Consider the following 27,910-nt stretch of genomic DNA (forward strand, 5'->3'; position numbering starts at 1 on the left):
TTGAGTAAAAATACTTTATTGACCTGACTCAAAAGGCCAAAATTAAACAAGCATGTTTCAGTAATTAAAAAAGAAAAATAATCTGTGTCCAAATGCTAGCAATATATACATAAAACTAAAAATGGAATATAAAACACATTTTGGACTCACAGTTTTTTCTTACTTTTGTCATTGAAATTATCCCAAAAATAAATAATGTTAAAATAAAATAAAAATGCTAAAAAATGAACACAGGAGAAGCTGGAGACAAGTACAGGAAAAAGGTCAGGAAGCCTTGGTGGTGGAACCAGGACAGCACTTGCCAGGGTCAGAGCAGCCATCCCCATCAGTGATGTGCAGAACTGCAGAAATAAATGAACACCTTTTAGAGACAGATTCCATGGTAATCTGAAAGGATTTCCATATATATTATTAGCATCGGCTGCAGGGTTTTTTGTAAATATAACCATTAGTCCTGCTTAGCAACACACCCGTGAGTTTGATACTTTGTTTTGCCACTTGGTCTGTGGTACATTTGTTTCCAATAGTTCACTACATACTTTGCTATTTACTTCATTGCATTATGGTTTCCTTTTTACTAGGATTCAAGGTTTTCCTTTTAATTTTAAGCAGTATCAGAGTGGGAGATGTTGACATCATGCGGACGTTATTTGGCACCAAAATCACTACTGGGTTATTTAGAGGGGGCTTGTACACTGGAGGCATCATTTTAAAGGTCTGAGTATGTGATCAAAACATTGATTTGGAACAAATAGAGTGCCGAATCCTGTTTATACATGGCTCAAATAAATAAAGGGAACACTTAAACAACACAATGTAACTCAAAGTCAATCACACTTCTGTGAAATCAAACTGTCCACTTAGGTAGCAACACTGACTGACAATCAATTTCACATGCTGTTGTGCAAATGGAATAGACAACAGGTGGAAATTATAGGCAATTAGCAAGACATCCCCAATAAAGGAGTGGTTGTGCAGGTGGTGACCACAGACCACTTCTCAGTTCCTATGCTTTCTGGCTGATGTTTTGGTCACTTTTGTATGCTGGCGGTGCTCACGGTCAGAAACAGACTCCATGAGGGCCCAACGCGAACAGGTGGGGGTTGTGCTTACAGCCCAACACCATGCAGGAAGTTTGGAATTTGCCAGAGAACACCAAGATTGGCAAATTCGCCACTGGTGCCCTGTGCTCTTCCCAGATGAATGCAGGTTCACACTGAGCACATGTGACAGACGTGACAGAGTCTGGACATGCCGTGGAGAATGTTCTGCTGCCTGCAACATCCTCCAGCATGACCGGTTTGGCAGTGGGTCAGTAATGAAGTGGGGTGGCATTTCTTTGGGGGCTGCACAGCCCTCCATGTGGTCACCAGAGGTAGCCTGACTGCCATAAGGTACAGAGATCCTCAGACCCCTTGTGAGACCATATGCTGATGCGGTTGGCCCTGGGTTCCTCCTAATGCAAGACAATGCTAGACCTCATGTGGCTGGAGTGTGTCAGCAGTTCCTGCAAGATGAAGGCATTGATGCTATGGACTGGCCAGCCCGTTCCCCAGACCTGAATCCAATTGAGCACATCTGGGACATCATGTCTCGCTCCATCCACCAACACCATGTTGCACCACAGACTGTCCAGGAGTAGGTAGATGCTTTAGTTCAGGTCTGGGAGGAGATCCCTCAGGAGACCATCCGCCACCTCATCGGGAGCATGCCCAGGCATTGTAGGGAGGTCATACAGGCACATGGAGGCCACACACACTACCGAGCCACATTTTGACTTGTTTTAAGGACATTACGTCAAAGTTGGATCAGCCTGTAGTGTTTCTTTCCACTTTAATTTTGAGTGTGACTCCAAATACAGACCTCCATGGGTTGATAAATTTGATTTCCATTGATAATGTGTGATTTTGTTGTCAGCGCATTCAACTATGTAAAGAACAAAGTATATAATAAGAATATTTCATTCATTCAGATCTAGGATGTCTTATTTTTGTGTTCCCTTTATTTTTTGAGCAGTGTATATACACACATATACACAGCACTATATATTTATAGCACTGATGAGCTCTAGAATGATTGTGTGTGTGTATGTATATATATATATGAGCACCGATGAGCTTTAGCTTTTTTATGTGCACTCCACACTGATTGATGTTCATTTCACACATCATCCAAGAAGCATGTGAGGGCCAAGATGATTTAGTAAGGTATCTACTATTGCAGGATCACTGCAACTTAAAGATCACTGTGAAGATTGGACAGAGGGCTAAGATGTAGAGTCTTAGCAAATTGCACCTAATAATTCCTACTAGTGTACACATGTAGTGTATCAGTTTACTTATGTACTAATCCATCCATAACCCACAACAAGGTATATGGCTGGCTGTTAAGAATAGAATTACGAAATTTTATCCCAGTCTTCCAAAAAAATCTTCAATAAATAAAACTGGATTGCAGAGTATTTTCTCTGAGTTTTCAGTAATATTCCCATTTTATTACATGTATTCATTTAAATCAGTGACACTGCAAAAGAAAATAGTAAAAGATGATGCTTTGTAAATCACTAGCAAGAACGGTGCTACTATAAGATGAGACTTGACCAAGTAATACTTACTGATAGTTTAATCAGATATCCTGGAAGCCTGAACCAAGGAAGATATCTCCTTACAGAAATGCAGAATGGTTTCAGATTTATAGACTCTTCTGACATATTTTCAGGCGCTGGCAGCAAAGACTTGCTTACTAGAAGGAACACTAACGTAGTGATGATATAAGCCATTAACAATCCATCCTTCAGCAAAAGGGGAAGCATGCTGTTATGTAATACAGAATAACAGTTAATCAGTAGCTGTCAGCTAACACAACTTGAATAAAAGGTTAATATAATTCTAATACTTTCTTACCTAAATGTTGATACCAATAAAAACCATGTAGAGATCAACGGAGCATCATTTATAATTAAGCTGACTGGCCTAAAATACAAGAAGCAAAGCATGCTAAAGTACAGTTTATTAATGTTATACTGTCATGCACAATGGGTCATCTACACTCTATAGAATCACCAAATAACAGTACAGCAGCACAGTATTTAATAAATATGACCAGAGCTCCACTGTGTTTTGTCCTTCCAACTGAAAATCAGCATCTCTGTGCCTCACTAAGCTATTAATAAAGTTACTGATATTGGGGCAAACACTGCTTCAACAGTTACTGTAGCTAGGGGTCAGGTGTACAATTTGGACACCTACAGTATATAGGTGTCACTAATATTTAAGATAAAGCATTTTATATCAGGAAAGGGACAATGGATAACAGTTAATTAAAAACTGTTTATTATTAGTAGAATAGCATTTAATCCCAGATATATCAACATTTGTGTCTGCTAGTCATTACTCTTAAACAGTTCTACAAACATGAAAATCTGTTATTTTTCAAGACAAACTAATTCAAAAGAATATACTTACAATGACACTAAAAGTATTGATTTTTCATGAACTTGAAAGGAATATAAGAAGAATGAAAGTGCACAGTTAACCTTGAGAAAGAGAATATGGTAGTTAGCACATAGATATGTTGCCAATGTGTGGAGTATTGGGTCACATGAATAACAGGAATAATTACGGGCATACCTTAAATTTAATATTTTTATGGTGTACTTTTTATTTCTAAATTAAACCGTTCATATTGCAAATAATTCACTCTACTATTTAAAATTGTATTCTTCAATGCATTCAGGGCATTTTGCCTGAGTCTGAGCTTTCAGAAGGAGCCAGTGCTACACATTAGAACTGCTTTCAGGTAACCTATTGTTTCTCCCACTCCCATGTATCTGGAGGAGTCCCAACCCAGACTTGGATTTCTTACTATTGAGTGCTATTCTGATATCTACCACTTTTAGCGATACAGGGTGTCAGTAGCTGCTATCTTGTTACCTGCCTACTGTTCGGCTGATGGGCTGCTGGGTGGGGGGAAGGGAGAGGGTTGATATCACTCCAACTTGCAGCTCAGCAGTATGAGTATGACTGAAGTTTAAGTCACATGGCTGTGGCACCCTGGGAGATGAAGAATATGGCTATCCCCATTTGAATTTTTAAAATTAAATATAAAAAAAATTCTGTTTGCGCTTTTAGAAAATGTATTTTAATGACAGATTTTGCTGGAAAAGCTCTATTAACGGATGCATTTTGAAAACAAAATGTTTTCCCATGACAGTATTCCTTTAACATGCCCAGGGCCACTTTTCATTATTCACACAACCCTCCCTTACCAGGATGCCTTTCCATCTGCCCCCTCATCCTCACCATTAAGGCCAATCATAATAAAAATTGGGTTTCAGCTATAATGGCACTTTTGTCTGTGCAACTATTCTGTACAGCAATGCAATTTGGTCCCGGAGTTCTCATTTTGAGTCCTTTTAAACCATCCATCTGTCCCCAGTTGGTAACATAATAAGCATATGCAGGCTGGCACATACAAAATGGGCACCAAGGCTGGGTGATACCAGCATGAGGTGAGCATAGATAATTGAGGCAATTTTTTTGGACTTCTATGGGAGTAAGGTTACTGTATATCCTGCCAGTTAAATACATTTAAAAATGTAAAGTAGGTGGTGGGCACTTACCAGAGCAAATTTAAATCTACGAACAGAAGGCTGCATTGTCAGTTTAATGCATGAAGGCAATACACTTAACAGTGTACAAAGAAAGCTAAAGAAAATGATGAAAATGTTTTTTAAATGTTCATTTGGCTAACAAACAACAGCTAATACATGAACATTCTTTGATAAAAGTTTCACTATACAATGTTTATTACATATCAATTAGGTCTGATGAACGTTTAATATAATATAGATAGTAGTAGTCTAATACAGTTTTCAATTAATCTTTAACTGTTTGCTTGGTTGCTGAGAACCACTTACTGTAATGACCAGACTGTATTTTCTGAAAAGTTGTTTGCAATAAGGTCCACCTGTATCACACTAAAAGTTTATTTAAAGGTGAACTTCCTTTTAATATTTTCAAGATAGTAGCAAAGGGGCAGTTCAGTTATATGAAAACATACAGTAGATATAAGTTCAGAAACTGGCACTACTCAAGTCTGTGGTTTTTTCAATCAGTGTTGTAGTGCATGATAATTTACCCAAAAAGATTTCAGGCCTATTTCAAATTCAGGAAGGGAATTATAGATACAAATTGGTTTTAAACTGTGAGAGACATATTATTCCGACCTATATATATTTTTTTTTTTTTGGGGAGGATATTTGGTAGTCAGCAAGTAATCGTGATCACAGAATTAAACCTCTGGGTTCAGGGGAATGGTCACCTTAATTTTAATAAGAACAATAAACAGTGATTGGTACAGGGTTGCTACTGGAAAAAAATCTGTGCAACATGAACAGTGATCACCCGTGCTGGTCCCGGATCTTTTCCAACCTGGCCTGACATTTACCAGTGTTATTTTAGACTCAAGCTCAACCAGCCCCCAATTGAGGAATATGGGCATCACTTGAGGAGTTTGTATAAAGGCAGTTACATCTCTGGACATGGTAGCTGTGGTAAAAATAAAGCCAACAAGCTGCCTGCAACAAGATTAGTTTGTCAGCCCATACACCGATACTACTGGTAGATGATAAACATCTATCTTTTCGGCACAACTGCATCAAACGATGAGAGACATTATTAAAAGACAAAAATAAATGCCAATTCATGTTAACTTTTGTGGAGAGTGACGACTCTCTAGGCTGTGCACCAAGTAGTAATTCTCTGTAGGAGGTAAGGGTGTGCTGGTGTAAACATTTTTCCCAATTCATGTTAACAGCCATTCAGTTTGCAAGGAGTTTATACCTTAAATATAACTGAGATTCCGAAGATAACATTTTCTTTACTTTAAATATTGCACTTAAACTGCACCAAATGTTGGCTACTTTGTCCTGGGGGAAAAAAAAAAAAAAGATTAATTGCATCTGTTAAAGAGTATGTAACTGATATACTGATTATATATATATATATATATATATATATATATATATATATATATATATATATATATATATATATATATAAATCTTTGTGACACTTAAAATAGAATTTGCATAATCATTTGGAACAGTGCATTTTAAGTTTTTTTATTCTTAAACAAATACGGTTATCATTAGGAGGTTTGTTCAGTAAAATTTGAATTGTACTCTTAATAGTTGATAACATGAGAATTATGCTGACTGTTATTTACATCAATTATTTTGGTAAATGAGAAAAATATCATTTGCATAATAATTTGGAACAGGGTGTACATCTATATACACACACATGTATACATGTAATTTTGTTTTACAACCCCTCCTTTAATAAAACTATTATATGGTGGGCAAATCTGTCTTTGGGGGTCAGGAAATACAGCAGCAACTATCCAGGGACCCAAAGGCAGCAGAAGTGTGTACGAGCTTAGTTAGGGCTCATAAATCTCTCTTTCAGACCAATGCATGAAGTACAGCTGCTCTTCTGGTAGTGGGAAGAAAACATAGTGTAGCGAAATGTCAATAAAACATCTTAAATCAAAGCTGTCTATCCTGTGGCCTCCACCTGTTGCCCAGCTACAACTCCCAGCATCAACTAATGCTTTAAATTGTTATTCAGCAAGTTAGAAAGGGTCACAACTCTGCTTTACTGGGCTGTGAAAAGAGTTATTGACCTTAAAAGAAGGTCCTGGCACTATGAGAGCTACACAAACACCAGAGACAACATGCTACTTTGCATGAAGAAAAAAAAAAAACGTGAACCAGATAATCCACATTTTATTTTGTTTTAACAAGCAGTGATACCAAAAGAGGTCTGGGTGGTACCTATATAGATATCTGTTGGCAGCAGCAGGGTTAAAATGTAACAAATCAAGAACTGTAAAGACATTAACAGTTGTGCTAGGATCACTTTCAGAGTAAAATCTGTAACCACAGATATCATGCTCATGAAACTCATCCGTCGCACAGCTGCTGGATTCACAGCTGTGCAGACACAGAAACATCAAGACGGTTCCTCGCATCAGCACATGAGCCACTATCCTACAGCCTGAGCAGCAATACAGATTATGCTCTTTAAATTTGCTGAGGATTACACATGAACAGAAGGCTTGGCAGCACCAACAAACAAGGCAACTGCATCTTGGGTTATATGGGTTTTTACTGTCATCAGCATCTGACACCATTTAATTTAAAGGACATGTAAACCCCACACACAAAAATGTAATCAGTGAGCAGCCTCTTTGAAATCTTTCAATACCTGCCACTCTGGTCGTCCAGAGGTTAATAGTAAGGCTGCAGCGCCCCCTTAATTACTTAGATTTCCTTCTCCTCCTGTAACCCACTCGGCCCCTCCCTCAGGAATTTGCTTTGGCTGTTGGCTTGTGGGCATGCTCAGTTGTTCTAAGCTCAGATTACTAAACACGCCCCCCAGTTTAGCAGCCAGTGAAGAGATGGCATCGCTGGTTCCCATAGAAACTCTAGCTTCAATTTTTTTCTCCCAACCAACTCTCCTGAGCTCAGCTCAAACTAAGCAGAACTTTTATCAAAGACAGTTCTGTCTGTGTGAGCCTGTATTCTTGATGAAATGTATGCTGAATAAAGGTCTGTGTGTGTGTATGCTGTTTGCTGATGTATCCAATTATGTATCAGGAAAAATGGCCACCAGGTGAAAGCTGCTATTTGCTTTAGTAAAATGTGATGGTGCTGGCAAGCAAAGGGGATCTATGCAGTACACATGATGCCATTTGGGTGGGGGAGAAGTTCCCAACTGATATACAATGTAGGCAAATGTTTGATGGTACATTTCTAGAATTGCAGTGTTTTTATTTTAACCCCAATTTTGCTATTTTCATCAATATCAATACTTTAGTAGTTAAGAACAGATTTCACGATAAACAAATAACTTAAATTATAAGCACTGGTCTATCTGCAACTTGCCAGTAAACACGCAGCATGGCATAGATGAAAACATAACATGAAACATAAATTCTATGGTGTCAGCAGTCGAGGGCCTGACAGATTATGCCTTAAAATGTATAAAGGATTTAGAAAAATCCCTTTGCTTTAAATATATGCTGTTTTAATTTCTAGACTAACATTTGATTCTAGATTTACCGAACATCTAAAGATGAAGACATCTCAACAAGTAAAAGTATTACTTGCCTAAAGGAGCTCTTTGATAAAATAACCTGAGAACTCCCAACTGAAACTATATCAGCATGTAATGTTTGTTTAAACTAGGGGAAAGAATAAAACATATTGCCATTCCACTCTGTTTTAGTTCTAAATAGACCTCAAATTCCAAAGGTATTAATAAGAAATTATGTGTAATGGCTTACTTCACTTCACTTCATTTAAATCTCAGCAAACATTTCAGGTATGACCCCAGCTTCCTTAAAGGAGAAGGAAAGGTAAAAACTAAGTGAGCTTTATCCGAGAGGTCTATGTAAATACAGCCATAAGCACTCACAGAAAAGCTGCACTGAGTTCTCTATCAAAAGAAACACAGGATTTAATGTCTCTTTTTTGTAAACATGATGTTCCAGTGTCTGACTTCCTCTCAGAAATATCCTTAATTCCAGTGGCCAGAGTCTCCCTCCCCCTCAGCTGCTGTCTTAAGCAAACAGAGAAAGCTTCTAAAGTTGTATACTCAGGTATGGTTTCTGCAGAATAAATATATTGTTCTATGTGGCACTAATGTGGTGAATCTATTGGCCGTAAAATGCCAAAATGCCTTTCCTTCTCCTTTAAGTGCCCTTAAGCTTACACCAAAAATGCGTATTATTTCTTTGTAATAATAAAAACAGTACCTTGTACTCGACCCTAAGATAAAATGAATACTTATTGGAAGGAAAACAATCTTATTGGGTTTATTTAATGTTTAAATAATTTTTTAGTAGACAGGGTATGGAGATCCAAATTCTGTAAAGATCCCTTATGTGGAAAACCCCAAGTTCCAAGCATTCTGGATAATGGGTCCAATACTTGTACAGGTACAGGATCACTTATCCGGAAACCCATTATCCAGAAACTTCCAAATTACGTAAAGGCCATCTCCCATAGACTCCATTATAAGCAAATAATTCTAATTTATAAAAGTTTTTTTTTTCTCTATAATAATAAAACAGTACCTTGTACTTGGTCCCAAATAAGATATAATTAATCCTTATTGGAGGTAAAACAAGCCTATTGGGTTTATTTAACATTTATATGATTTTTAGTAGACTTAAGGTGTGGAGATCTAAATTACGGAGAGACCCCATATCCAGAAAACCCCAGGTCCTGAGCATTCTGGATAACAGGTCCCATACCTGTATTATGTTTTTTGCAGGAATAGGGAAGTATGGCATTTTGGGCTTTACAACAGCTGAGTACAGTATGCCTTGCTTATTCATTAGCATTCCCGTTGCAGTTCAGAAAGGAGAGGTCTGCATCTCAGCCAGTTTTTGGAGAAGAGCAAAATTACACATCAATTTCTCAAAATTAATTGCAACACTAAAGCAGCAAAATGATTTCTATAAAAATAATTATGACTTTAAAAAGGCAAACAATTAGCATAGTACATTACAGTGCTAAGAAAAGAGGACACATTATCGCTCATACTTTTATGATCCATTCTGGCATGGCAGCTTACTATGGAATCTATTACAGTGGAAAAATGTATGACTGAAGCATGGTTTTAATGATGCAATAAGTATAATATCTTGGCAAATGCCTCTGAGTTAGGGGTTAAATACAGAATAGAACACTGGCAAGAAGAAACTGTTGAACAGACCAGCTCCGGTTACGAGCCCTGTGTTTGCATGTGTTGAAACTGCATAAGAAATCCCTAAAGGTCACTGGCAATGGATTCCAATACATCTGAAAAATAGCAGAGACTGTTTCACGTACCTCAAAGAGTCCACGGCCAACAGGGAAAAGTCTTCTAAGGACTTGAAGTATTTGTTCAGTTTCTGTCAAGAAAGGAATCCAGCAAAGAGCAAAGGAAGCAATTACGGTAACGCCAATCTTAAATAACAAGAATAAGCTGCAAAAAAAATGAAAAAAAAAGCAAAGTAGCACACTTAGAACATCAAACAAGATGGATTTTTGTGACACTAATTATCTTTAGACTTGACGAAAAGATAAAGAAAAGATAAAGCTGACAACCCATGGTACTGTGACAACTTAAAAATGATTAGGATAAAAGAATAAGGTTTACTTTCTCTGTGTCAACTGTCTCTTTAACTGCCTCAACCAAGCTCATTATATAACAGCGTTTTCTAAGATGATAAAGGACTTGAATCACAAATGGCCTAAATGTTTTTGTACTATTTCATTAACCAGACTGATCAGCTGACAGACATTGAATGTGCCTATCTCGTTTATTTAAAACATGAAGGATATTATATAAAATCTCAGCATGGACCTCCATCAATATGTGATTCATTTAAAATACTGAACCTTTATATTAATTATTTTCGGTTTCTCTCTTATAAGAGCATTGCTCTTTGTTCTGGCATCAATACACTATGGGGCCGATTTACTAATCCACGAACAGATCGAAAGTGTCGCGAAAAAATCAGAAAGGTTTGCCCGCCATTTACTAGCGCTCAATGCGAAAAAGTTGCGACAATTCGCGCAAGTCATAACGGCTACGAAAAAGTTGTGACGCCGATGGAAAAATTGCAAAAAATACGAAAAAGTTGCAAAATGTTCGTTTCCAATCCGATTTTTTCCCATTAGGATTTCGGATTTGTGGATTAGTAAATCAGCCCCTCTCTCTGTATTAAAATAATTTTTTAACACACATCGCTATGTTTTTTTACCCACAAAGCAGCATTTTACCCCAAGAATTTAAGTGTCATTGCAGCAGCACAGCATTAGAGTATTTTAAAAGGAACAGTAACATCTAAAGCTGGCCATACACGGGCAGATCCGCTCGCTTGGCCAAGCGAGCGGATCTTCACCCGATATCCCCACCTACGGGTGGCGATATCGGGGAGGCATGTAGGCCCCAGGGCCAAACAATCGAATTCTGCACGCGGCAATGGGGCAGTCGGTTTGGGGACCGCATCAACGAGCCGATGCAGTCCCCGATCCGACTGGATTTTCTAACCTGGCCGATCAATATCTGGCCAATTTCAGGCCAGATATCGGTTGGCCAGGCCCCTCAGTTCTGCCCCTACACGGGCCGATAAGCTGCCGAATCTGTCCGTGTATGGGGACCTTAAAACTGAAAGTGTTTTAAAGAAATGACAACATAATATACTGTTGCCCCACACTGGTTAAACTGATGTTTGCTTCAGAAACTCTAATATAGTAATATAAACAGGCTTCTGTGTAGCCATGAGGACAGCCATTCAAGCACATAATAACAAATAATCGGTGTAGAATCCCATTGTATACAACTGAATTTATCTTTATCTGCTGTGTAACCTGTGACTTTTATCCTGGAAAAACTTGAAAACTTAAATGGCTGACATATTGCTACACAGCAGCTTGTTTATATAAACTACAGTATTGTTTCTGAAGCAAACACACTAGTTTTCCCAGTGCAGGGCAATAGTACATTATATTTTAATATTTTTTAAAACACTGATTTTTTGGTGCGATTGTTCCTTTAAAGTCAGTGGCTAATAATGCCTAGACCTTGCTTTAATTTTACGGTTCTTCTGTATCAAAACATGCATCTGCACAGGATTCATTAGTTCAGGCTGGACAGTTGTGATGGTGCTATCTGCAAGCAGCCAAAGGTTGCTATGAGGATGTGTGGATGAAGTATGTTTTGTGAATAGTGTCAATGTGTGCTCATCTTTAAATCCAAATTCATACTGTGCACCTATGTTCGTAAATGATCTTTCACATTTGTCACTGTGAATTATCCAAAGCAGGCTTGCAATATTAATAAGCACTTAGCTGAATAATTATTAAGTGAGGATCAGTCCCAGATATATTTATGAAAATAAAATATATAGGTACTTAAAATGAATATAAGCCTTACATAAAACTCTAGGGACCCTGAAGGTAAAATGCTGCCAACTTATCAATCATCTGGATACCTGTTCTCTGTTTTTGTGTTCAGTAATGAATCCAAACACTCTGTAAAACACGATGTACTCAATGTATGTTGCCCTACATATGCTCTGTACTTGTATCAAGGTCATTGATTAATCACCTATAACAATATACTCAGTTTTACTGGCATGCCCTCACAAGATATTATATGATTCAATCATACATGGCAATCTTGAAAGGCCATTTGAAAATGGGGCATTAAGTTAAAAGCTTACTTACCCCCTGCCTGTAATGCCTCCTTTTAAACATCTTCCTAACAGATAGCAGAAAAATGGCAGAGAATGGTAAAGTTCCATTTGTTTGTAGTTTAGTGCAAAGCAAAATACAAATGATCCCAGCAGGTGCCATTCAAATGAAAGCGCAATGACTCCCCATAGTGCAAATCCAAGGCTCACAGAGTTGTATGTGTGTCTGTGTTAAGGACAGTACAGATTGCTAAGAAAGTACAAAGTGCTTGTGGTTTTTTTTTATCCAATTTTTCACTGAAATATTGTATATTAAAAAAAAAAAAAAAAAAGGTTCACTCTTTAATCCAGTGATTCCCAACCAGTGGCTCGTGAGCAACATGTGGCTCACCAACCCCTTGGATGGTGCTCTCAGTGCCCCCAAACCAGTTTTGATAGAATGTCTCACAATGGGATTTGACTCCACTTGGGCCACTCGAAATAGCTTAAAAAATACATATATTGCACAAAATAAAAAAAAAAAAATATGCATTAAAGTAATACCACATAAACCCCATATCTACTACCCACAATAATCCCAGATAGTCCAAGTCTGGACTGGCAATCTGTATATTTAGGCAAATGCCAGAAGGGCTGCTGTAAGATACACAAAAAAGTGGAAATAACCTATTTCACTAGTTATATAGTATCTATGCAAGTGCGTGTATTTACAAAAACAGGTGTTTTTAGTTACAAAGCTATGATCATAAAATTGACAAGCCACCATACCACAACCTTTTTCATGATTATAACTTTGGAACTAAAACCCCCTGTTTTTGTAAATACATGCACTTGCAAAGATACTAAATGTATCTGACCTGAATGCCTGAAAATATTCTTTTCCTAAAGACTTCGCTGGCCATTTCTACTTATAAAACCTGACTTTGCAATAGATGTCACTGACCAACTAATAACATAGGTAAATACTTAGAAAGGATACTGAAAATGTCCGTAGTCTATAAGGATCAAGCCCGGGTAAAGCAAAATACAGCATAAGGAGGAAATCTGAAAGGGAAATTTCATCTTATCACATATTGCATGCAATGAATTTATAGCTTTGTTAATATCCAGCATTTTTAATAGTACTATATATATTCTTTAAATATTTGTAAATTACGTTATTATGTCTTATGAAGGATTGTTTTTTCATTTATTGCTACGATAGCTTCCCCACATTGTGCAGCATGCTCAAATATATACTGTGCCAGTATCATTCAGTACTAGGATAGCTTACCCAGATATACACTCTGCAATCTCTAATGGCTGTGACCATAAAACTTTGCTGGCTCATTAAGATTTATTATTAATTATAATTTTTATTACTAAGCCCTTCTAAAATGTGACCAGGATACCAAATAAGGACAAGTTGTTTGTGTGAAACACTTACTTTTTTTTTTGAAGGTATTTCTCTCATACAAAAACAGTAGACAATTACAGCAGGGATGTAAATGATCAAGTCAGCTACTAAAACTACAAGAAAAAGACAGATTTAATTCAGTATTAATACAGCAATAATAGATTACAATGCAGTGCAGACAGCTGTTAACAAATTAAAGTCTAATTATAGTTTATGATACCAAAGAAGCAACAAAACTTTTCTTATCCTCTTCATGGCTAATGTGATCAGTAATAACTTTCTAATCAATTTGCCTTTAAAGATATTTGCTCCACATGTAGCACACATAGTTCCAATATTTTAAAATGCAGAAACATAATGGAGGATTACAGGAGAAAGAAAGGCAAAGTCACTTAGGGGTGCCAAAATGTTAGGCACCCCCAAGTGACTTAAATCGCCTACCTTTTACCTCGGGCTGGTGCCCCTGTTCGGAGAGAACAGCACCAGCCCGGGGTAGCTGCAATTGCTTTCTCCTTCCTGTTCGGTCGTGTGCGCAGTAGAGTGAAAAGCCGAACTTTAACAGAAAAGTCGGCTTTTCACTCTACTGCGCATGCGCCGACCGCTGGCATTTTAGGAAAAGGAAGCAGGAAGCATTTTCTCCGAACAGGGGCACCAGCCCAGGGTACAAGGTAAGTGGTTAAAGTCACTTGGGGGTGCCTAACATTTTCTTCTTTCTTCTTTTCTTTTTCCTTCTCCTTTAATGTACGTGCCTCTTCCACCAAAGTGTTTAGCCTCTTGACTTAACTGGCATACCAAAGTACCCAATGTTTGGGAACATAATGATCTCCTTTTTCACCTGATATCTCATTAGTTTTGTTCCTATTTCAATAAGAGTTGAAAAAACCATCACCTGGGACCCAGAAGTATCGATGGTCCTCATGTCGTAGGTATATGCTTAAAGGAGAAGGAAAGGTAAAAACTAAGAAAGCTAACTAAGATAGAGAGTCCTCAATCAAAAGAAACACAGGATTTCTTGTCTCCTTTTTTGGGAACATGTTCTTCTGTATCAGACTTCCTCTCTTTTAGGGCGCCTTCAGGTTTGGGGCTTGAGTCTGCTCGGTTCTCGCCTCTCTCTGTCTCCCCCTCCCTTCTCCTGCTCTTCCCTCCCATGAGAATGCATAAGAACTTATTTCCCCCACCCTTAGGAATGTGTGATCTGGTCTTCAAACGACTATAACTGCAGCAGGAAGCTACCAAGACCAAGCTAAAATGGCAGCTGCTATCAGAGAGAGCTTCTAGGGCTCTTTACTCAGGTATAGTAAAGCTTTCTGCTGAATAAATATAGTGTTCTAGGGGGCACTAATGTGGCAAATCTATTGGCAGTAAAATGCCAAGATGACTTTCCTTTTCCTTTAAGGTTCATGTCAGTCAGAATGATATAGTTATGTGGCCCCTTTTTAAAGGTGAACTAAAGTTTAAATCACTTCATTTGACTCTGCTACACTATGCTAACTAAAATGTGGGTAAAAGTTCATCTTTTAGAAGCACTGTGATCCAAAACACAAGGCAAGATTAACAGTGAGTAGCTCAGCAACTAAAATGTGAATGCTTGCAATGATCTAGTCACAATTTGAATGCAGTTGAGAATCTCAAAACTGAAGTGTAGTAAAACCATCCAACTAACAAAAACAAGCCAGAGCAAAACTGCCTGGATAATTGGCCAAAATCACCTAAATAATGAGAAAAGGTGATATATATGACTTAGAGCTGCTATTGGGGAACAGCATATTTCCATTTTCTAAAAAAAAATATGGTTTTCCAACATTAAAAAAATAATTTTGAGTTTCAGCGTTTTAAAATAAAGATATAACAAACAAAACTTTAGTGTAGAATTTGTTACCCAGTAAAATAAGAGTATTGGTCAAGAATCAGAAAGTTTTGCAAAGCACTATATAGATCTATATAGAAATCAATAACTAAACATTACACAAGTTACACCCTGTAATTATCACAAACTTCCCCTTGATGGAGGCTTAAAGGTTGGTTCTTATAGAAGAAGGAAAGGTAAAAGCTAAGTAAGCTTTATCTTACTGGTGAGCACTAATACAATTTAATCTAATTTTAATTAATTTCAATATTACTTTATTATACTATGCTAATGTATATATGAGCTTTTACTTTGTTACTGTACATACCCTGAAAATGGATTTGTTTATGTTTCTTTGTGAACTGCATAATAAAAATGTTTATCAGAAAGGTCTATGTAAATACAGCCATAAGCACTCACAGAAAGTTCTCTATCAAAAGAAACACATGATTTCTCGTCTCCTTTTTTGTAAACACGTTCTTCGGCATCAGACTTACTCTCTCAGAAAAATCCTTCATTCCTGGGGCCAGAGCCTGCTTAGCTCTCTCCCTTCTCCTGCTCACCCCTCCTATAAGAATTCATAAAACTCACTCCCCCCTCCCTTAGGAATGTGTAATCTGAGCTACAGCAGGAAGCTATGAAGACCAAGCTAAAATGGCAGCTGCAATCTTAAACAAATGGAGGGAGCTTCTGGGCTCTTTACTCTGGTATGGTAATGCTTTCTGCAGAATAAATATAGTATTTTAGGTGGCACTAATGAGGTGAATCTATTGGCATTAAAATGTCAAAATGACTTTTCTTCTCCTTTATAATCAATCATCTAATTAATCAAATTAAAGAAGTTGAAACAAACTTTTTATAAATGTATGAATTTATTAGTTTAAGTATTCTGCTAACACGGTCTTTAATAAGCATACCAGTAGCCCGCATAAACAGCTTGTGTTGGAGAGATTCGTAACCTCGGGATGCGTTCAGGGCCACCCAGTCTGGATTTAGTAGATGAGCACTTTAAAGGAGAAAGAAAAAATCTAATTATTTCAAATATAATCATGAAGCCAACAACTTATGTACTGTTGAGCCCAAGTTTGTATACAACTATTTGTTTGTTACCCTACCAATAACTTGCAGTGGAAGAAAAACAAACAGCATACAAGTTACTCTAGTCATAATCAAACCTAAGACCCCAGAAATGTAAGATAATGCTGGTGTTGAAAAAAGTGTTCAAAAAGTCATTTGAGCGTTGTGAACTGTACTATAATTCCTAACTCTTGTGCCTTGGGTGGAGCTCAAAACTGGTGCCAAACAAGTCACTATCATTACTGGGGATAATTGTACCCACAGTTATATCTATGCATTTTACATACAGTTATGCATGTGGAGCTGCTTGGTTATTACTTTGCAGCTCTATACTAAAGTATTAAAGTTCACTCATTCAATATATGTATCAGCTTTACAGTTAACTCCCGCTTCTCACAGCATATAGGAAGAAAAAAGATGTAATAACTGTATATATCTTTTAAATGTTGTGATTTCGCTGATTGTATTTCTCTTTTGTCTTTTTTCATCCCTCTGGGATGCTTAGTATGTATATACTCATTGGCACTGTTTTAAGATAGGGAGCATGTTTTTCACGCAGTTCCCAAAAAAAGTATTTGATTTTAGTTTAAACAGTTTTTGTTTTTTATTATAAAGGTGACTCTTACATTTACCAGTATACGCGCATTGTGATTATTTTCTTGGACTTAGGAACACCCTCTAATCCACATAAGATTTTCTTTTAGATGGTTGTAAACTTACATTTGCCCACAAAGAAAACTGTGGTATGCAGTCAGAGGTGGGTAATCAAGGCCCCAGTACTGAAGATTGTTGTCTGTAGAATTAAAATACCTGTGTAAAAAGGCATGTCTCTTTTAAATATAAAACAATGCGTTGCACTGAATATAAGCATCACAAAAATAAAAGGAAAAAACATACAAATATAATTAACCATATACAGATGAATGGTGATTCAATGCAGAAAACCTACAGAGGTATGAGACCTATGATCCATGTTGTTAAAGGAACAGTAAAAAATGAAAATGTTTTGAAGCAATTAAAATATTATGTACTGCTGTCCTGCTCTTGTAAAAGTTGTATGATTGCTTCAGAAAGACTGCTATATTTTTTATAAATACCCTGTTGTGTAGCGATGGGGCAGCCATTCAAGCTGGAAAAAAAGGAGAAAAGGCACAGGTTACATAGCTGATTACAGATAAGCTCTGCAGAATCTGCTATGTAAACAGTGCCATTCAGTTCTATTTTAATTTGAATAGCTACCCTCATGGCTAAACAGCAGCTTTGTTTACTGTATATAAACTATAGCTGTGTTTCTGAAGCAAACACACAACTTTTACCAGTGCAGGGCAACAGTACATACTATTTTAATTTCTTTATAATACTTTCATTATTTGGTGTTACTGCTCCTTTAGGGCGATGAGACATGAAGATATTAGTTGAACCGAAATTAATTCTTCCCATCGGCGAGAATGTAAACTGCCAGTAGGAAAACATGTGTGTCACTTTAGCTTTCCAAAGCTGCCTGAAGTTGCCTCGCGTGGAAACTTCAGGCGACTTTGGAAAGCAGAAGCAAAACGTTTCCTACTGGCAATCTTCAGGCAACTAATCTCCTCCAAATGTTTTCCCACCAGCAACAATGTAAATTGCTGGTGGGAAAACAAACGTGGTGCTTTATTCTAGCCGCACAAAGTTTCCTCGCGAGGTAACTTCTACAAAATGCAATCTAATGTTGTTGCCTGTTTTTCCTTTTTTTCTTACAGAGCAGTGAACTGTGTATTGACCCATCTATGGAGAAGTTTCCAAGGGTACACCAACCTAAGCAACAAATGAAGAGCTGGGTATCCAAAAGGCAGTTTAGTTTTTGCTGATTTCTAGGACTGAATGAACATTTTTTTTAAGGGCACAAGTTTTTTTTCTTCTCCATTCTGTGTACAAATAATGGCTTCAATTTTTTTTCAGCACTTGGTCAACTTGACAATTTTAGCTAAAGTGAGGGCTGGAATTATGTTGCTTTGAGCAGCTGGTATTGCTAATACATTATAACTGAATATTGCTTCTAGCTGCCATTTAGGCAGATTATCAGAAGGAACTTTATAAGCTTCCTTGTCTTGCTATTTTATTAAAGGGCAAGTGATAATCCATATTAGTTTTTATTGCTGTAACAGTTTCTAAAGCATCATTTTTTTTAGTACACAAATAAGTTAATTTAGTGAGGTAGCACTTTAGCTTATATATTTTGGCCAAAGTGTTGTATAGATAGGGGGCTTATTATCCAGGAAATGGGGTTTAACAGATTAGGTTTTCCTCCACAATTTGTGTAACTTTAACTACCAAACAACAAAAAACCAGGACTGTTTTGCCACCAACATGGCTTAAGGCTGATGTCCAAGGGAGCGGTTTGGTCACCTACGAAAGATCTCTGCTATCGACTAACTGCTCCAAAATGCCTTTCCATCGGCAACAACAGGAGTCACCGGTATTCCAAAGTCCAGGCAACTTTGCATGACTATTCAGACTCAGTCTCTTCCAGGCAACTTTGCGTTACTTCAGAAAACCAAAACGATGCCAAGGGTTTTCCACTGGCAACTCTTATTGTTACAGATTGAAAGGCATTTCAGAGCAATTAGTAGCGCACGATAGCAGACATCTATCACGGACGGCTAAACCACTCCATGGGACATCTGCCGTATGCAGCTTAAGGAGCATCATGTATACGCTACTATTTTATTTTTGCATAGAATAATGCTTGTTATTAAGGCCAAAGGAATTTGGGTTTCATCTTTAATTTAAAAAGGACTTAATTATACAGCTTTTTATATCTGCCTGAAAGGTCCCCTTTAAGGTGGCCACACACTTGGGGATTTCCGATCTGGTCGCACGAAAGATCGTACAATCAGCCACTAACTGTTCAGGGCTGAAACAGCAGATAAGGAGGTAGAAACAATAGGATTTCTACCTCCTTCTGCCGATTCAGCCCTGAAGGCAGATTTTGATCAGGCGCCTTCTATGGCGCCCGATCAAAATCTTTTAACCTGGGCAATTGGCGAGTCGACCGATATCAGCAGCCTCCTGCGATAACGGTCGACTCGCTGACTTGCCATACACGCACCGAATATCTTAATAAACCCTGTTTCGTACGATATTCGGTGCATGTATGGCCAGCTTTAAACCTAGCTTAACATACTGGGTTATTCTTAAGTTATACTTGACAAACCAATAGTGGTAGTTTGGTAGTAAGATAATCTTTGCCTGATGTCTTCACCTGCCTGCCGTAAAACTAGGGCACTGACCTAACAATGGCAACTCAGGGGTGGTCTGAAAGAGAATGAACCTGAAGGATTTGGATGGTTAATATTGCTCAGTGTTGCTGCTTAAAGAATTTAAGCAGTCTGCAAAATTGACACAGGTTACTAGCTATGCCAAATGTATTAATCCATTAACAAAATTCCTGACAGTAAGGAAAATATCAAACTGCTGGGGTGGCCTCACAATTTCCTAGCTGGACATTTCATAAAATACAAATTACAGAATTCATTAGCTGTCCAATTGTGACTGGATCACAACAGTGTGCCTAAGTGAATTTCATAGGCATCCATCAAGTGCATTCATCAAGTGCATCCATTAGCTACAATGACTTGGTTTGACTGATTTGGTTTACTCTTGTTCATGAAGTGCAAAAGGCTTTTGTAGCGCACAAAATTCAGCTGCAAATCTATTCCAATAAAGAAAACTTTGCAAAATGAAAGTGCAAATCTAAGAAATTTCAAATGTATATTAATTAACAATATTATCTATAAATGTAATTGCTATTGAAAGCAGTATGTCCCTTTATATAGTGTCTGCACTGCTGTTTCATTGAAAGAATGTAGCATAAGCCAACTCATTAAAGTGGTTGTTCACCTTTGAGTTAGCTTTAAGGGGTAGGTTTACTAAGAATGGAGATAAATATCACCGGTGATGTTGCCTGTAGCAACCGATTAGGTCTTTGCTTTGATTTCTAACTTGCAGGTGACTGTTTAAATCTTATTACTGATTGTTTGCTATGGGCAACAACACCGGAGATATTTATCTCCAATCTTAGTAAACACATCCCCAGGTATGCTGTAGAGCAGGGATCCCCAACCTTTCTTACTTGTGAGACACAGTCAAATGTAAAAAGACTTGAAGAGCAACACAAGCACCATAAAAGTTGGAGGAGGTCATGAAGGTGCCAAATAAGGGCTAAGATTGGCTATTAGGCAGTTTCTATCCACACTATCAGCTTACAGGAGGCTTGATTTGGTAGTAAATCTTGTTTTTATTTGACCAAAACTTGCCACCAAGTCAGGAATTCAAAAATAACTACCTGGTTTGGGGGCACTGAGAGCAACACCCAAGGGGTTGGGGAGCAACATGTTGCCCCTGAGCCACTGGTTGGGGATCACTGCTGTAGAAAGTGATATTCTGAGACAATTTGCAATCGGTCTTCATTTTTTATAATTTATATTTTTTTTTTAGTTATTTCATTTTCAGTTCAGCAACTCTCCAGTTGGGCGTTTCAGCAGTTATTCAGTTGCTAGGTTCCAAGTTACCTTAGCAGCCAGGAAGTAGTTTGGATTAGAGACTGGTATATGAATAGGAGAGGGCCTGAAAAGAATGGTACAAAAGGTAACAATAAAACTGTAGCCTCGCAGAGCAATAGTTTTCTGACTGACTGGGTCAGTGACCCCTTTCCAAAACTGCAAAGAGTTGGAAGAAGGCGGCAAATAATTAAAAAACTATAACAAATAAATAATGAAGACCAACTAAAAAGTTGCTTATAATTGACCATTCTATAACATCCAAAAAGTTAACTTAAAGGTGAACCAACCTTTTAAGAGACATGGGGAAAAGCATGCAAATAATTTGGACTGGAGGAGGGCTGGTTTTTGCTACAATCTTACAAAAAAGGGACAAATACTAAAGGTAATTTACTTACAGCAACGCAGTGGGCTATGTGCAGTTTGAAGGCAAATGTCATTTTTTCTCCCCATAATGCATCTTTCCCCATGACTCCAGCATTGTTGTTGTCGCCAGGGGTAGTTTCGCATAACGCAATTGCGGCTGATAGATTACAATTGACGCAACTGTGCTCGCACTTTGCTGCAAATCGGCCGCAAATGTGCTGAAAGGGTTCCCACAATTGTGCTCCAGAGCTCTCACAGGGGCCTGTATCAATAGGTGCAACAGCACTTAATTTGGAACAGGAGGCAGGCAGCGGCAGAGAGAGCAACTATACAGTGCAAGAAGCTCATGTTGATACAAACATTTTTAATGAATCAAATGAAAATGTGGGCCTGCAATGCAACAAGTAAATGACCCTTTTTGCTTTGTGCAGCAATTTCATTATACAAATAAGAGACACTGATTTTATTATTGGTTAATGATTAGGTTAATAAAAATACATATAATTATTCATATTCAGTAGTGATTAAAGAAAACAAAGTTCTGTGCCAGGATGGAAACTGCATATATAAAAAGATTACATACCACTGTTTAACTGGTAAACTGAATGTTATTTCCTGCCAGTGCCTCTGGGCTTCATAATCTCCAAACATTGGTGGCTTATGGGCTCCTAGAAAGCAGAAGGTTAATGTTTATTTTTTTCCAGCCAGATAAAGATAAAGAAAAACTTTAAATACCAAAAGCCAAAATGTGCATGATTTTTCATACTCTGTCATATTGTCAATGCCATCTCTAAAATAAACGTAAGTTACTGAGGATGCGCCAAAAAAGATTTTTTTTTCACTAAAATTAAGGATTCCCTAGATAAAGATAATGGAATCAAGCAAGGCATACCCAGACAAACATTTTAAAGGAACAGTAACACCAAAAAATGAAAGTGTTTTAAAGTAATTAAAATATTATGTACAGTTGCCCTGCGCTGGTAAAACTGGTAAGTTTGCAACAGAAACGCTATTATAGTTTATATAAATGAGCTGCTATGTTAACACCGGGGCAGCCATTGAAGCTGGGAAAAAGGAGAAAAGGCACAGGCACATAGCAGATAACAGATAAGCTTTGTAGAATATAATGGGGTTTTATCTGTTATCTGCTAAGTAACCTGTGCCTTTTCTCCTGTAAATGGCTGCCCCCATGGCTACACAGAAGCTTTATTATATAAACTATAGTAGTCTTTCTAAGGAAAACACACCAGTTGTACCAGTACAGGGCAGCATTACATTATATAGTAATTACTTTTATACACTTTCATTTTTTGGTGTTACTGTCCCTTTAAAGATATTTCATGTCAAAGTATTTCTCTTTTACAAAATGCATTTTTCATATTTTCATAACATCTCTCTTCATATGTATAAAGGTAAATCAGCTAATACAGAATAAGTTCATGGAGCCTAAACTAAGAGCAGAATAAAAGCTTAATTCTAAAACATTAAACAAATTCTAATCCCAAATCTAATTTATAATCTTTTGTATAATACTGGTGTTTTCCTGAATGGAATTTTTAAATGTAGCAGCCTGAATCTAAATATACAAGTTTTTCTGAAGATCTATGTCTCCCTTTAGGTATGTGCTACACTATACTGGATGAGTTGCATTCTGAAATATTATGGCTACCATTACCAGAGAACCATGTAAAGCATCAGCTGTAAAATATTGCAGAAATATCTGAGACATTTTAACATACTCAGTCTTGGCAACAGAAGGTACATGGTGGAGAGGTGTCAACACTTGTTTAAGGGGGGAAGGGGACGACAAGAAGATGTAAAGGCCTCTCCAGCTCTTGATTAAAATCCATATCTTTTACCTGATGGAAAATCTACCACATGACACCACTTTAAGAGCAAGAGTGGAGTTCCTGTGTCTCAAGAAGTAAATGTGAAATTGTGGGAAACTGCAGTCAGTGAAAGTTCTACCAGCAGTAAATCATTTATTCGTGGAACCTATGACGTTAGAGAATGCCTTTTATGAATCCAAGCCTGTCTTTCAGTGGTTAGACAGTACTATGGCTGGCATGGCCTTGCACCTGTTAACTTCCAACATAAGTGTTCCTTTCCAGAGTAAACACAACAGAACTAATAAGACTAATTTTCCATCTTGTTTTAAACTGGGAATAATTCATACATGATCCAGAAAACCAAAATATATGCAGCAAATTCATAACATTAATCTCAAGTATTAAAAATTAACAGGAACAGTAAATAGCATCAACTGGTTACTTCTGTGTTTTCAGCAGAAGTCTTCAGACTCCCTTATCTTATAACAAAGGCACACTTATGTTACTATATATATATATATATATATATATATATAGTCATTGCACATATAAATCCTGTCAGAACTTCTCTAGAACTTCTATACAAAAGCCGAAAACAAGAAGAAAAAGCAAAAATCATACAAAAACTTGTTTGTTTTTTGGAAAACTTAACTCAACAGTGACTGTACTAAGATCAGGACCTCCCTCCAAGATTGAGTAAACAAGAAAAAACTGGTAAAGGGAGGCCACCAAGAGGCCTACAGCAACATTAAAGGGGCTGCAAAAGGGGCAAGTACTGGTTGTTCCCTACATGTGACAACAATCATTTATATTCTTCTTATAACTGGATTGTGGGGTAGGGTAACAAGATGAAAGCCTTTGATCACAGAAATACATGAAATGCCTGGGTAAACCTTGCAAAATGTTATGCCCAGTCTTGCACAACCATGTGGAAAAATGTATTATGGTCTGATGAGACCAAGGCTGAACCATTTGACCATAATTCCAAAAGGTATGTTAGGCACAAAAATAACAGCACATCATGCCAAGAATGCCATAGCCACAGTGAAGCATGGTGGGGGCAGCATCACACTTTGGGGCTGCTTTTCATCAGCTGAAAAGGGTACTTTAGTCAAGGTGGGTGGAATCATAAATAGCTCCAAGTATCAGTCCATTTTGTCATTAAACCTTAAATCAACAATGGCTTCACCAAAGGAGGATCAATGTTCTGGAATGTCCCAGCCAGAGGCCAGACCTTGATCTAATTAAAATCTGTGGGATGACCTGAAGAGAGCTGTGCACAGTAAATACCCTCACAATTTGATAGATCTGGAAAATGTTTGCAAGAAGAAGTGGGCAAAAATTGCCAAGTTCAAATGTGCCAAACTGATAGACCCAAAAAGATTGTGTGCTGTAATAAAATCAAAAGGTGCTTTAACCAAGTATTAGTTTGGGGGTATGCACACTAATGCCACGAGGTTTTTGTACGATTTCTTTTTCCACTAAACTGTTTCTGATTTGTTTTTGAATTCTTTGTATAGATGGCAATACTGCAATAAAGGCAGAATACGTTCTGGCAGGATTTCAGTTTTTTTTGTTTACCATTTTGCAGCGGTGTATAGGCTTTGGAAGATGAATATTTAATCAAGTTTTTTTTCAATTGTACTATTATATTTGTTTGCCTGTCTATAGGTTTTCAGAGTGCCAAGCACTTTTTGTTTTCATTTTCTACATGGCTTATCCACTCCCCTAAGCGGAGGGTCAGGGGCTGGGGCACCTAGATCACCCCTTTTATTTTGGCAAGTTTTCTGCAGAGGCCAAAGTACTAATGGCCAAATTTGTATGTTTTCTCCTTATGTAAACTTTTTATATCCACTGTATCCAAGACAGTAAATAAGCATTTACCTTTAAATTTTACTTTGATTGGTCTTTAGGTTGATCCCCCTAGGTGCCAGCCCCACTGTTTGGAAACTAATAGCATACAGAAGCAACGTTTCACATACATTTCTACTTACTTAGGTGAAACAGACCTAAAAACCTCCCCTGCAAATTAAATGCAAATAAAAATACTACTACCACCATTTCAGCTCTGACCTCAAAATACTCTTTAATCTTCATGCAACCATTGCTCTGCTTCTGACCTTCGCCTCCCTTCTCCTCCATCATGTTATCCCATTCCCTACTGCAGGGATCCTCAACTTTTTATACCCGTGAGCCACATTCAAATGGTAAAACTGTTGAGGAGCAACACAACCATGAAAAAGGTTCCTGGTGGTGCCAATAATAGCAATAATTAGCTTTTAAATAGCCCGTATGTGGACTGGCAGCCTACAGAAGGCTCTGTTTGGCATTATACTGGGTTTTTACTCAACCAAAACTTGCTTTCAAGCCAGGAATTCAAAAATGAGCACCTGCTTTGAGGTCACTGAGTGCAACATCCAAGGGGTTGGGGAGCAACTTGTTGTTCCTGAGCCACTGGTTGGGAAACACTATGCTACTGCAAGACTTCTCCTGGGCTCCTGCGTGGAACTCTCTGCCTTGAGATATCAGACTATCTCCTTTCTTCCAAAATTTCAAGCACTTCCTAAAGACCCACCTGTTCAGGGAAGCATACTCAATGTATCTTAATTGATCAGACAAATATTATAAATATTATAAATCACCAATTTGTTTATAAATTCCTTATGTTTCAAATGTACCCTAAACCCTTAAGATTGTATGTTCTTGGAAGTATGAACCTCTAAGCCTATTTTTACTCTGTAAACGCATTCGTTAAATTATTGTATATTATATAAATAATATAATATATATAAATAATATATATATAATATAAATATTATATATATATGTTGATATACATAGGCATGTATGCATAAAACGATATTTATAAAGTGCTTCTAGAATAAAGTGCTGTACAATTTTACAGTGTATATAAGTTCACACAGAGAGGGCAAATATTTGATCTCGAAATAAGTTATCCCCAGAGCAGAATTTGCACCAGATCCCATGGGCCTCTTGGTCCCACTGCTGTCAATCATAACTAAAAACAGGAGGGAGGTCATTTAAAATTGGGCAAGCATAAAAACCACACTTGATCAGGGATATAAAATGTAGCGGCACCTGAAGAGGACCAAGGTACATGTCTTTACACACGCACTGTTATATTAATGGATTAAAGGCCCCTGAATCTCGAATTACACGTGTGACTCAAAGGGAAGAACCAATACAGTTCTCAGTTACCTGAGTAAGGACCGAGTGACACTGTCCAGCGCACATAAAGCGCCAAAAGCACAGCTAAAGCTGCTAGCGAACAAGTCTCCATGGCTCTAAAACACTCTCTCAGCACACTACTTCCTCTTAACTCATCCACCTCATCTCGCCGGCACAAACGTGACGTAATCAAAAACGCGACAGTCTTGTAGCGCGGTTTCGTGAGGTTTTGGCCGCTTGTTCCAGTTACCATGGTAACTAAACAATGTGCGTGTGCGAAGCTTTATTACTGGTGCCGCAAGTTGCAGGAAATAAGACAAAGCAACAGAGAGAATAAAGAAAATAGGTTTCTGCAAAAGATATTGGAAATTGTATTATAGCACAAGCTGGTGGGTTGATTCTTAGCCAAAACACCTTTTTGGGTTTTTCCTAATTCGTTTTCCATCTTGTTTTACTATGAGTACTGATGGCCATTTGTGTGACGTGTTACCCGTAGATCCACATGGCAGTGTGATGAGCAGGCTTTTGTAAAACAGATAAATGGCAGATATGTGGTTTGTACGTGGACGAGGCAGAAAATGGTGACAAAATGTAATGAAAGATTATTACCCCATAACCCCATTCTGTTACATACAATACCTACACTCAGTGCACATGTATTCATTTCAAACTGCACCAAACAATTTTTGGTCTCAACCAAGTTTCCCAGATGTAGCTAGCCATAGAATGCAAAATAAGGCTGATGCCAGACGTGGAGTTTTTACGCTGTGTATTTTCTCCGCCTAAAAATGCTGCACAACCCACACAGCCCCTGACTATGGCGTTTTTCAGTCTAGTACTGGTGACGTAGCAAATCCCATTTCCCATGGTGCTAATAGTGCGAAATAGTAAAAAACGCTGCGTATTTACGCTAGGTCTGGCAGCTGCCTTTGTGTATACATAGGAATAGGTTGCTGTGCAAATAACAGCGTATTTTGGCAAACGCATGAAAAGTCCGTGGTAATGCGTTTTCTTGCGTATTTACGCATAGTGCGTTTTCCATCGAGACTGTTTAAGTTATTTCTATGGATGATGATATCGTGTGTTTTTCAGTCGTCGAGAGAATTAGAAAATTTCACACTATTAGCACCATGGGAAATGGGATTTGCTACGTCACCAGTACTAGGCTGAAAAACGCCATAGTCAGGGGCTGTGTGGGTTGTGCGGCGTTTTTAGGCGGAGAAAATACGCAGCGTTAAAACGCCATCAGCCTAAGGGGCTGATTTACTTACCCACGAACGGGTCGAATGGAGTCCGATTGCGTTTTTTTCGTAATGATCGGTACTTTGCTGGATTGTGCTATAAGATGCCATACACCAGTGATCCCCAACCAGTGCTTGGTAATCTTGCATGTTGTTTCTAGGGGCCTCAAAGT

At 37.8% G+C, this 27,910-nt stretch overlaps 1 protein-coding gene across 1 annotated transcript; it reads right to left on the reverse strand.

Annotated features, from left to right (window-relative positions):
• On the reverse strand, window positions 1-26,641 carry alg6 (ALG6, alpha-1,3-glucosyltransferase). Its single transcript, NM_001011458.1, has 14 exons — window positions 26,527-26,641; window positions 22,062-22,146; window positions 17,295-17,384; window positions 16,415-16,503; window positions 13,682-13,764; window positions 13,235-13,299; window positions 12,290-12,475; window positions 9,905-10,040; window positions 5,844-5,929; window positions 4,622-4,706; window positions 3,465-3,535; window positions 2,904-2,972; window positions 2,615-2,813; window positions 1-341 (listed from the first exon to the last, which is right to left on the reverse strand). The coding sequence occupies exons 1-14, from the start codon at window positions 26,606-26,608 to the stop codon at window positions 147-149; spliced, it is 1,521 nt and encodes a 506-aa protein (NP_001011458.1). The 5' UTR covers window positions 26,609-26,641; the 3' UTR covers window positions 1-146.
• Window positions 26,642-27,910: the final 1,269 nt, after the last annotated feature.

The sequence above is a fragment of the Xenopus tropicalis genome, chromosome 4 (assembly GCF_000004195.4).
Source record: "Xenopus tropicalis strain Nigerian chromosome 4, UCB_Xtro_10.0, whole genome shotgun sequence".
NCBI classification, from domain to species: domain Eukaryota; kingdom Metazoa; phylum Chordata; class Amphibia; order Anura; family Pipidae; genus Xenopus; species Xenopus tropicalis.

Coding starts and splice junctions, on each gene's coding strand:
- alg6 (NM_001011458.1), bottom strand. CDS start 26,608: ATGGAGACTTGTTCGCTAGCAGCTTTAGCTGTGCTTTTGGCGCTTTAT. Junction 17,385..22,061: donor AGTTTACCAGTTAAACAGTG/GTATGTAATCTT, acceptor CTTTTTACACAG/GTATTTTAATTCTACAGACA. Junction 12,476..13,234: donor ATAGACTACGGACATTTTCA/GTATCCTTTCTA, acceptor ACACAGACACAC/ATACAACTCTGTGAGCCTTG.